We start from the raw sequence: 10870 nt of genomic DNA, 5'->3' as shown, positions 1-10870 counted from the left end.
GACAAACCTGTGCTGCTTTATGGCCGTGAAACGTGTTTGGTTTCTAAAGAATCATCGAACAGACGGCAGACCATTCTAAACATTCGCACCATTTTGCGGATATGGTGGCCAGACAGCTGAATTTCTAGCGAAGAACTTTTCGTAGAAGCGTAGCAAGCAAAAAAATCGGCCAATGTGAAAATTAGAGAAAGAAAGTGCAGATGGCTGGGGTATACCCTTCAAAAGCCAGATTATTCTCTTAGTGGGATGCCGCTAGAATGGAACGCGCAAAGCTCACGCGGACGAGGACGACCTAAAGGATATTTGTGCAGATCTATACATTCTGGGTTTCTAGCTGTTGGTAGCTCTTTATACCGGAATCAGCTAAAGGCAAGGCGCGTTCATTAAAGGTGGTGGCACTAGACCAACAACAATGTTTTGTACGTTTGATTGTCAAAGCAAACTATTGGCAAAGTAGAAAACAAGGAATGGATTCGCCTTGTTTCATTCTGGGCTGATAGCCACATGGACACGGCGACAGAAAAAAAACCAATCAGCAGATTTACCGATAACACCTAAGAATGATCGACTACACGATTGCGTCTTCCGAATTCGCACAACGCGAATGGAAACAACCAAAAACAAGAAATTATACGCACACCCACATACTTGCTAACCCCGGCGTCTTCCGCATAAAAACGCAAACAAACTGCATTCGGAGGCTTTATATTAATTTGTGCTTTCACAATTTAACACACGTTTTCATTAGTTTTATTAGTTAAATCTCACAAACCGCAATACTTTCAAGCCATTCACTGAATTCTCACAAACATGTAATTTCTGCTACTTTTGTTTGTTTTGTATTGCGAAGGGAGCTGACGTCAGACTTGTCGAAATCGCGAAAAATAAAGTAAATGTTTTTTAATGGCGCCACCTTAGATACTCAATTCGCCTTGGATACCAGCTTTAATAGATTCGCCTTGGCTAAAGGCAATAGCGAGAAATCGTTAGCAATGGAAATCTCTTAACGAACACTACGCGCCCAGTGTTTAAATACAAGTTTTACTCTTTCCAATAAAAAACCAAAATATAATTGAAAAATATTAGTGCATCCTTTATTTATAACAGATTTATAACCCCATATTACTCGTATATATTAGTATTTTTCTAGAGTAAGTACACTATAAATGTTCGCGATTGATAAAAATTAAAATAGAAATAAAATTTTGTCAGATAAAAAGGGGTGTTTCGAGGATACAATCAAATTGGTTTAAAACATTACAGGATTATTTGCGTTTGGCACGAAAGGCGAGCCCCGGCGTCTTACCCAAAAAGGTAATATAATACCTTTTTTAGCCTGTCCTGGTGGTACGTGGTCACTCGCTCCTTGCTTACCATCGTCAGTTCGTATTCCATTCGTTGATTGCGTTGCGTTGAGAGGCGCCGCAGCTGGCGCTGCATTTGTTCCATTCGTTGATTGCTGTCCATTATCAACTCCTGTTCCATTCACTGATTGCGTTTCGTTGATAGGCGCAACTGGTGCTCCATTTGTTCCATTCACTGATTGCGTTTCGTTGGTAGGCGCAGCTGGTGCTGCATTTGTTTCATTCACTGATTGCGTTGCGTTGTTAGGCTGTTGAACCGAAGTAGCATTCTGTGGCGCTTGTGTTTCATTTCCAGTTTGATTTTGATTTCCTGCTATTGTTGGATTGACTGGTAGTGTTGGATTTTTTTCTGGTGCTTGATTTGCAGATTTGACCTTTTTCCCTTCTTCTGAGGACCCCTGATTATGTCGCCGATGTCCACGACGTCGATGTGCATTTCTTTGATGCTGCTGATTACCAGCTGCTTTATCCTTACCTTGTGCTCTATATCCACGATTTCCTCGCTTACCCGGCTGTAGTCCAGCTGCACTTCGTTCTCCATTCAATGACTGCGTTGCGTTGAGAGGCGCCGCAGCTGGCGCTGCATTTGTTCCATTCGTTGATTGCTGTCCATTATCAACTCCTGTTCCATTCACTGATTGCGTTTCGTTGATAGGCGCAACTGGTGCTCCATTTGTTCCATTCACTGATTGCGTTTCGTTGGTAGGCGCAGCTGGTGCTGCATTTGTTTCATTCACTGATTGCGTTGCGTTGTTAGGCTGTTGAACCGAAGTAGCGTTCTGTGGCGCTTGTGTTTCATTTCCAGTTTGATTTTGATTTCCTGCTATTGTTGGATTGACTGGTAGTGTTGGATTTTTTTCTGGTGCTTGATTTGCAGATTTGACCTTTTTCCCTTCTTCTGAGGACCCCTGATTATGTCGCCGATGTCCACGACGTCGATGTGCATTTCTTTGATGCTGCTGATTACCAGCTGCTTTATCCTTACCTTGTGCTCTATATCCACGATTTCCTCGCTTACCCGGCTGTAGTCCAGCTGCACTTCGTTCTCCATTCAATGACTGCGTTGCGTTGAGAGGCGCCGCAGCTGGCGCTGCATTTGTTCCATTCGTTGATTGCTGTCCATTATCAACTCCTGTTCCATTCACTGATTGCGTTTCGTTGATAGGCGCAACTGGTGCTCCATTTGTTCCATTCACTGATTGCGTTTCGTTGGTAGGCGCAGCTGGTGCTGCATTTGTTTCATTCATTGATTGCGTTGCGTTGTTAGGCTGTTGAACCGAAGTAGCATTCTGTGGCGCTTGTGTTTCATTTCCAGTTTGATTTTGATTTCCTGCTATTGTTGGATTGACTGGTAGTGTTGGATTTTTTTCTGGTGCTTGATTTGCAGATTTGACCTTTTTCCCTTCTTCTGAGGACCCCTGATTATGTCGCCGATGTCCACGACGTCGATGTGCATTTCTTTGATGCTGCTGATTACCAGCTGCTTTATCCTTACCTTGTGCCCTATATCCACGATTTCCTCGCTTACCCGGCTGTAGTCCAGCTGCACTTCGTTCTCCATTCAATGACTGCGTTGCGTTGAGAGGCACCGCAGCTGGCGCTGCATTTGTTCCATTCGTTGATTGCTGTCCATTCTGAACTCCTGTTCCATTCACTGATTGCGTTTCGTTGGTAGGCGCAGCTCGTGCTGCATTTGTTTCATTCATTGATTGCGTTGCGTTGTTAGGCTGTTGAACCGAGGTAGCGTTCTGTGGCGCTTGTGTTTCATTTCCAGTTTGATTTTGATTTCCTGCTATTGTTGGATTGACTGGTACTGTTGGATTTTTTTCTGGTGCTTGATTTGCAGACTTGACCTTTTTCCCTTCTTCTGAGGACCCCTGATTATGTCGCCGATGTCCACGACGTCGATGTGCATTTCTTTGATGCTGCTGATTACCAGCTGCTTTATCCTTATCTTGTGCTCTATATCCACGATTTCCTCGCTTACCCAGCTGTTGTCCAGCTGCAGTTCGTTCTCCATTCGTTGATTTCGTTGCGTTGAGAGGCGCCGCAGCTGGCGCCGCAGCTGGCGCTGCATTTGTTCCATTCGTTGATTGCTGTCCAGTCTCAACTCCTGTTCCATTCACTGATTGCGTTGCGTCGGTAGGCGCAGGTGGTGCTCCATTTGTTCCATTCACTGATTGCGTTGTGTTGAGAGGCTGTTCTGGAACCGCAGCTGGTGTTTGATTCGCAGGTTGCTCAGCGTCTTTAGCAGCGGCCCAATTCTGGTCCTCAACTGCATTGATCGTCGCAACGATTCCTATCAAAAAAATAATTAAATACTTCATTGCTTTTCACTTTCTAGAATCTAGTTGATCGGATGCAGAAAGTGAACTGTGCAAGTTGTAAAACACGACCTTGGTTTTATACCAAAACTCAAAGCTCCATCAAATGCAATGCATGACTCATATGTATCTGAAAATGTACACACATACAGTCTGGTGCAACTTTTTAAGACCTCTTTTTAAATAAATACAGTATTGCATTTTCATGTTTAATGTTTTTAACAACAATTTCTTTCTTTGGGGAATGGAATCGACACATTTTGTTTGTGTATGTATTTCCTTTCCTGGTGGAACATAAGACATTTCCCCCCAGGCAGTGGCATTTTCTATTCAACGGATGTCAGAGGAAATTAAGCAGAGCTTCGACGTATTTGGTTCCTGGTTAAACATACCGCTTATAATGCAGGATTCGGTGTATCCATACCAAGGCATGACTTTGCACGTAAGGATTTCGATGTGCACCTTCGTGAACTTGCTTTTTACGCACTTCGGATGGAATCGCCCATGCTGCAAACGATACTCGCCTCTTATTGCATTCGCTACAAGTTGGAGTGAGCTTCCAATTTTTTCTTTCGATCAAGTCTTAAGTGGTAAGTAATGCAGTCTATAAAATGATGATGTCTGTGATGGTTTGTAATTTTTTGGCAAATCAATTCCCGCCATAGCACGACTTTCAGAGCTCTCTGTGTCATGCGAAGCTTTTGGAGCGGAGTTTTCTTTGCCAGATTTCGTTACAAATCTGTTCTAGATTTTATGGCATGAAGCAGGTCTACTCTTTCACAATATGCAAAATCTATAAATTGCGGTGATCCTAATCATGAATTCAGTCCTAAAGCTTGAACAATCTTTTCCAACATCAGCCAGCTTGAAAGTTCCTTTGATATTACACGGCTTGGAGATGTCTTTCCCAATTCTTTCAAGGCTTGTTTACTCGTATACAATCATATACGAAGTTATCAAACTAAACTAACGCGGCTTAAAGGCAATTCCTTTTCGTGTCGCTTTCGGAGTCTCTTTTTATTATCTGCTTTAGGTAAGTTTTACTTACTTTACAAACTAAAACCAAAATTCTTAAATTATCTTTGGATTGTGGTGAAAAATGCAACCACTTTAATGAATTTCCGAGCCTAAATTTTGCATGAAATTCACAAGCGTTTTAGTACATTTTCTAGGGCTGGAAGTTTTCAAACTATTTTTTATAAAGAAGAACTGTAAATGCATAAAAACTCTACTTGAGTTAATATTTTTGGCTGAGCTCTGGTAGTCTTAAATTTTCGCATAAAACTGTGTGTACTCAGCCAATCCAAATATTTGCGTCTACCTGCTTTTTGGTTCGAAAAACGATTTTTTTATTATATTTACACAGATTGAATTGAAATTTTAAATATTTTCAATAAGTCGTTAGTATTTGCTGTACGTAGGAATGTGTGTCCCAGTGTATGAACAACTGGAGTTCAGATGTGTGAACAATAATTATTGTTAATCAAAAAGTACATTTTAAAACACGAATATTTATATTAATTTTTTTCGCTCATAAGCCATTGTTTTCTTAATGATTACAAGGCCATCGGTTTTTAAAAATTATTTTAAGCACTTTTTACGTATCAATTGACTCTGATCTTTCCATCGGGGAAAGTATTTTGGAGGTTGCTTTGAAGCCGTGGGCAGACAAACATTTCGGTGGTAGACCATAGACGTTTCAACAGGACTCGGCACCGTCTCACAGAGCTCGAGAGAACCCAGAATGGCTAAACAACAACGCTCCGAACTTCATAACGCCCACACAATGGCTCTGAAATTCACTAGACGCAAATCCGATTCTCTTTAGGCCATTTTGGAGAGTAAAAGATTTACCACTCTCGAGGCGCTGAAAAAAGCCGTTGTCCGCGAGTGGCCAAAATATCTGCAAGTCACATTTGGGCTGCTTGCAATTCGTTTCTGGACAGTCTCAAGGTGGTCATATCGAGCAAAAGTAAATAGATTCTTAATTCTGTATTATTTTCACACATTTTGTACTTTGAATTGTGCAAAAATAATTTCCCGAACTAAATGTATGTCCCTTTTAATTGGAGTGCCGGACCCTGTACAAATTGCTACATACCCTTTGTTTTTTTGTTACTTAAACTTCTTTTTATTCAAAAAGCAAGTTATTTGTCACAGTAACATTCTTTAGAATACGTCAAAAGCCAAAGATAAGTTTGGACGTTCAGATCATTCAAATGCCCGTATGGGCGGCGGCTGCGCTCCATATTCGCTTTATGATACTTAAATACTTAAATTTAAATTTCACATTTTGTAAAAAAAAACAGTACGCTTTTATTGCATTTCTATTTATTTCACACTGGCAAGAGACTTTTTCATTCGAAACTTTACAAAGACTATCTCTAGAAGCCAGGGTACCGCACAAAGCGCCATAAAAAAGTTAAGGCAATGAAATGTCAGTATGTAATCCCGTGTACGGTCGCGCAAATAACCAACCAGCGGCCCAATGGCAAACATTATATTGCCCTGCAGAAACATGAACAAACCATAGCCAGTGGCAAACCTGCAAATACATACACATATACACATTTGTCCATAAATATTGCAAATCAGCGAAACTTATTTCATCTTCACTTCTTCATCACTTCGCCAGCCTCACCTCTCCTTTGGCAAATACTCAGCAAAGACGAGTGGCAATGGCACATGAATCCAGGTGCGCAAGAAACCCATCACAGCTGTGGTGCAAGCCATGTCGCTAAAGTTGAAAACGTTCAGAAAAGCTAAAATAAAAATAAAAAAGAACTCAAAACAAAAACAAAAACATCATTATAACACATTCAGTTGCCAAACACAAATAACTACGCGTACGTATGCGCTCTCACCCACTTTGCCCCGTTATAGTGCCATATATCACATTTGCTTATCTGCGCTTTTGTAAATATTGAAATATATTGCGATAAAAGTTCGCATCTCTTAAATAAAGAGTTCAGCGCACCATAGTTTTAGTTGTGTTTCGTGTAACAACTAAATATAAATAAGGGAAGCGTCATTCTCTGCCAAGCTTCACATACGAGTACGACGAGTGTGATTGTATGAGTATGATGCTGATAAGCGCTGTGTCATTGTAAATCAATGCATTAATCTCAGAGAGATACAAACATACCTGCTTATATTTGTTGCTTTCTCAATACATCAACAAAGTTTCGTGAGTACGTCAATTATAAAAACAACGTTAAAAACTATGTGCAATCGAGTGTGGTATGTTAAGTGGGTTAGTGGTGAGTTGAATATCTGATTAGTATAGTTGGTGTGTGCGTAATCGTCGTTTGTTCCTCAACATTAGTAAATGTCACTTTAGTTGAGTGAATTAAAGGACCTGTGTGTCTATTTTTATTTCGAGCTGAACTTCATCACTTCATCACTGGCCTTTATTTATCGAAACAGTTCTTTGTTTTCTCATCCCAATACTCTCAAACTTTTGTACTCGTCCTTAGTTTGGTCCAGGCTAGAATATGCGATATTCGTTTGGAGGTAATTTCATTTAGTCTGTGTCAATAGATAGGAGTCTGTTAAGAGAGCTTTTGTGCGCTTTGCTTTGCGTTCGATAAAATTCGTTGACCCCATTACGACCTATCGCTTTCGCTGCTTATTAATAAATCGCATGTCCTTAGAGTCTATTCGTGTGCTGTCTTCGACGTGTTTTGTCTTTGTCTATTTGTGCGGGCTCAAAATCTATTGAATCTGTCTCTGCTTAATAAAATTCATTTTAAAGCTTATTTGCATATTCCTGTATACACAAAAAAGTAAAATCGGCTAATTTTGGGATCTGAAAATCCATGAGTGATTGCTGAAAAGCCTTTATCTTCTCCAATGAATCTGGCCCCAATGGGCAATGGTGGCTTGAATATTGCAACAAATCGATTGTTAAGCGCGCTGTATGGCAAGTTGCGTTGTCTTGTCGGAACCAAACGTCGCCGATGTTTAGCTGATTAACTTTTGGAAACAAAAATTCAGTCAGCATGTCTCGATAGCGCTTGTCGTCCACCGTAACAGCAGCTCCTTCCTCATTTCGAATGACCGAAGGATCGATGATGCCGCCAGTCCTAATTTTTTTTTTTTCAAATTTAATTCACACAATTTGGAAGCGTTGTTTTGGCGTTAAACGATTCATGATGATTTGCCAAACCTTCCCCGAACAAAAATGTCAAAACATGTTTGTCATTCTCAGCTGTCCATAGTTGTGGAGATCGATAGTTCTCAAGTAGCTAAAAAAAAAACACCCGGTACATGTATCATGCAATTCAACACAATTGGATTATTTTTTTGTGGGGCTGTATTAAAGATCCTGAAGAAACCCCATGAGGACCAAGTCAACACTCACAATCTACTAGTCGACTACAAGGTAGCCTTTGATACCCCGTTTTGCGACCAACTATATCGCATAATGTCTGAGTTCGGTATCCCTTCTATGCGCACAAAGCTCCGTTAAGCTAGGAAAGGACCTCTCCGAACCTTTTGATACCGTTCGAGGTTTCATCCAAGGGATCCATTGTCATGCGATCTCTTCATCTTTGCTATGCAGAGTATGATTCGCAGGGCGGGGTTAAAACGAAACGGAACTTTTTTCTATAAAAGTATCCAGTTTCTTGCGTATGCTGATGACATCGTCATCACCGGTCATACTAAGCGGGATGTTACCAGCGATTTTACGGCTATTGAAGAGTCCGCACGATTGGGTGACGGTAAATGAGAGCAAAACCAAGTATATGCTGACATCGTGCAGGCAGTCGCGACGTTCTGAACCACAGATCGAAGTTAACAACTATAAAGTGATCAAGGGCGTCAATTATCTTATTTCCGCTATTACCAGCAACGATGATGTTAGCCTTGAAATGAAGAGAAGGATAACTCTTGCCAACAGGTGCTGCTTTAGGCCAAGTGCGCTCTACAAGACGCTCATCATGCCGGTGCTTCTCTATGACGCTGAAGCTTGGACAGTCAAACAATCAGATGGAGCCGCTGCTCTGGGAGTTTTCGAGAGGAAAGTGCTTCGCAAGGCTTTTGGCCGTGCACGCATAGATGTGGGCTACGAGGGGTGCCTTTTATATTTCGGGATTTGGCAAACTGGTGTGGCAATCTGGCAACTGACAGCTGTATCGCAAAGTTGACATTTTTTGGCTTTTACGTAGTCAGAACGTTTTGAAATACCAGCGCTATTGTGTTTGTGAAGATAACCTGCTGTGCGGAAAACAGTGATATCTGACGAGACGAGACATTATTCGGTAGGCTGTAACTCGGTAACGGGCTGTTACGACCAATTAAGGTAGTAAGTAAGTATATTAAAGCTAAAGGCTGCCTTAAAACTCATAGTCCGTGACGTGATTAACGAAATAGGTCCATCATTTAGCCATGGTCGTGCTGGTCATCTATTCGATCATCATTTTTCATTTATAATTGCCAAACCTCACTATTTCTAATACTCTAAATATTTGAATAACTGCCATCTGAGCTCTTTGTTTTATTTTGTTTCGAAAAAAAAGTTCTTGTCGGAAACTCCTTTACTTACCAAAGCGGGCAATCACTGTAAAGAAGGAACCGGCCAAGTAGATATGACGCGAAGGCATTTGAATGAAAACAGCAGAAAAGGCCAGAACTATGCGCGAAATTAAGTCAGCAGCAGCGCCAATGGCTATAATACTTGCGGTATCTGGCTGAAAATATAAAAATAAATATTTCTTTCATATACAATCGAGGAAAAGAAGGTGCCTAAGATGAACAAATCGAAATCACCTTTGTGAAGCCCAACTCAAATAAATAAAGTGGCTGCAATGTGAAGAATGCAATATCCGAGTAGAGCGCAAAAGAAATACCCAGCACAATGTTAACATAAATTGGCTGCTTCAACAAAGTTAGGTCCAAGAAGTCAACTAGAACTTGACAATAACTACGCCCCCGCTGACTTTCGGCTGCTTCTGTTTCTGTGTTGATCACCAGCGCTGATTGCACGCGCGTCATTTCCGGCGAAGCATCGCGCACGACAACCGGCCCAGTCCAATTCCCCAGACTTGCAATGCTTGACGAGCCACTTGAGTGCATTTTCAAATCTTCGCTTGAGCGGCTTTGTGAACCTTCTCTGCTGTACTTGCATACAAGAGGCGATAAATGATTGAGCTCTGCTGCTTCCAAAGCGCTTCCACAGGCAAATTTAACTATTGTCTCGTTATTATTTATTGCTGTTACAGTAGTTGCTTGCGCATTTGCAGCCTCTATTCCCTTTTCGCTTGCTGGTATTGCACTCATTTGCTGATCCCCTGGGACGTGTGAGTTGCGCATGTGCCACTCCACCGGCTGCATCAGCAACATGCCCAGAATTGCGTGCGAATTGATAGCAGCGAGCACCAGTAGACAACCACGAAATCCATATAGGTCCATTAGTTTTTGCATGCCTACCGGATAGAACATGGTGCCCAAGCCGATGAGCGACTGCGCAAAACTCATCCACATAACCCGCTTCTTGACGAAATAATTATTGAAAGTCGTATATGAGGTGGGCACAATCAGGCCGAAACCAATGCCTTGAATGACGCTGAAAGCGAACAACAGATCCAGTGTGGAGCGTGTGAATACCTGCAGCAACGAACCGAAAAAGTACAAGAAGCCTCCCAGCAAACCTACGGCGCGTAGCCCGAAGCGCCTAAATAGCGAGCCAGAGAACAACCCAGCAAAACTGAACGCACAAAAGAAGGCGCTGGTTATAAAGGCCACAGCGCTTGTTTCGGCTCCAATACTTTTTAGGAAATCACCAAATATCAAACCAAATGAAGGCAGTGCCGCCAAGCCACTGATCTGTGGAAGGTTATTGCCGCCAGTTGAGTGAATGTTTAAAAATTCTTTAATAGAAGAATAACTCACAAATGGCAGCGCCATGCCAATGCACACGAAAACGCCCCAGCCTCCATCCGGTGCTTTCTGTTGAATCTGTGTCTTCATTTTGAAACCTTTCACTTAAACTTCTAAGATTTGACTGATTTCCAGTGGGATTCTCAGCATCACATCTTCAGCATCATTCAGCTTGTTTTAATCAGAAGAACAGCAGTTAGTCAAGTGATAAGATAGCAAATGTTGCTCATCAAATGCGTGGCGGAAAGAGGTTTTCCGCTTTTTATGATCTAAATGCACCTGTCCGTTAGTTTGGTTAAT

General features: G+C 41.6%; 2 protein-coding genes across 2 annotated transcripts; both read right to left on the bottom strand.

Annotated features, from left to right (window-relative positions):
* Window positions 1-1067: 1067 nt before the first annotated feature.
* On the bottom strand, window positions 1068-3691 carry LOC129244438 (protein qua-1-like). The gene is made up of 2 exons (XM_054882104.1): window positions 1930-3691; window positions 1068-1431 (listed from the first exon to the last, which is right to left on the bottom strand). The coding sequence occupies exons 1-2, from the start codon at window positions 3689-3691 to the stop codon at window positions 1250-1252; spliced, it is 1944 nt and encodes a 647-aa protein (XP_054738079.1). The 3' UTR covers window positions 1068-1249.
* A 2288-nt stretch (window positions 3692-5979) lies between these two features.
* Window positions 5980-10675, bottom strand: LOC129252956 (monocarboxylate transporter 9). Its single transcript, XM_054891153.1, has 5 exons — window positions 10583-10675; window positions 9461-10516; window positions 9237-9381; window positions 6330-6450; window positions 5980-6233 (listed from the first exon to the last, which is right to left on the bottom strand). The coding sequence occupies exons 1-5, from the start codon at window positions 10658-10660 to the stop codon at window positions 6020-6022; spliced, it is 1614 nt and encodes a 537-aa protein (XP_054747128.1). The 5' UTR covers window positions 10661-10675; the 3' UTR covers window positions 5980-6019.
* Between the last annotated feature and the right edge of the window lie 195 nt (window positions 10676-10870).

The sequence above is a fragment of the Anastrepha obliqua genome, chromosome 1 (genome assembly GCF_027943255.1).
Source record: "Anastrepha obliqua isolate idAnaObli1 chromosome 1, idAnaObli1_1.0, whole genome shotgun sequence".
NCBI lineage: Eukaryota > Metazoa > Arthropoda > Insecta > Diptera > Tephritidae > Anastrepha > Anastrepha obliqua.
Note: the sequence above shows the minus strand (reverse complement) of the source record. Positions and strands in the feature narration are given on the sequence as shown.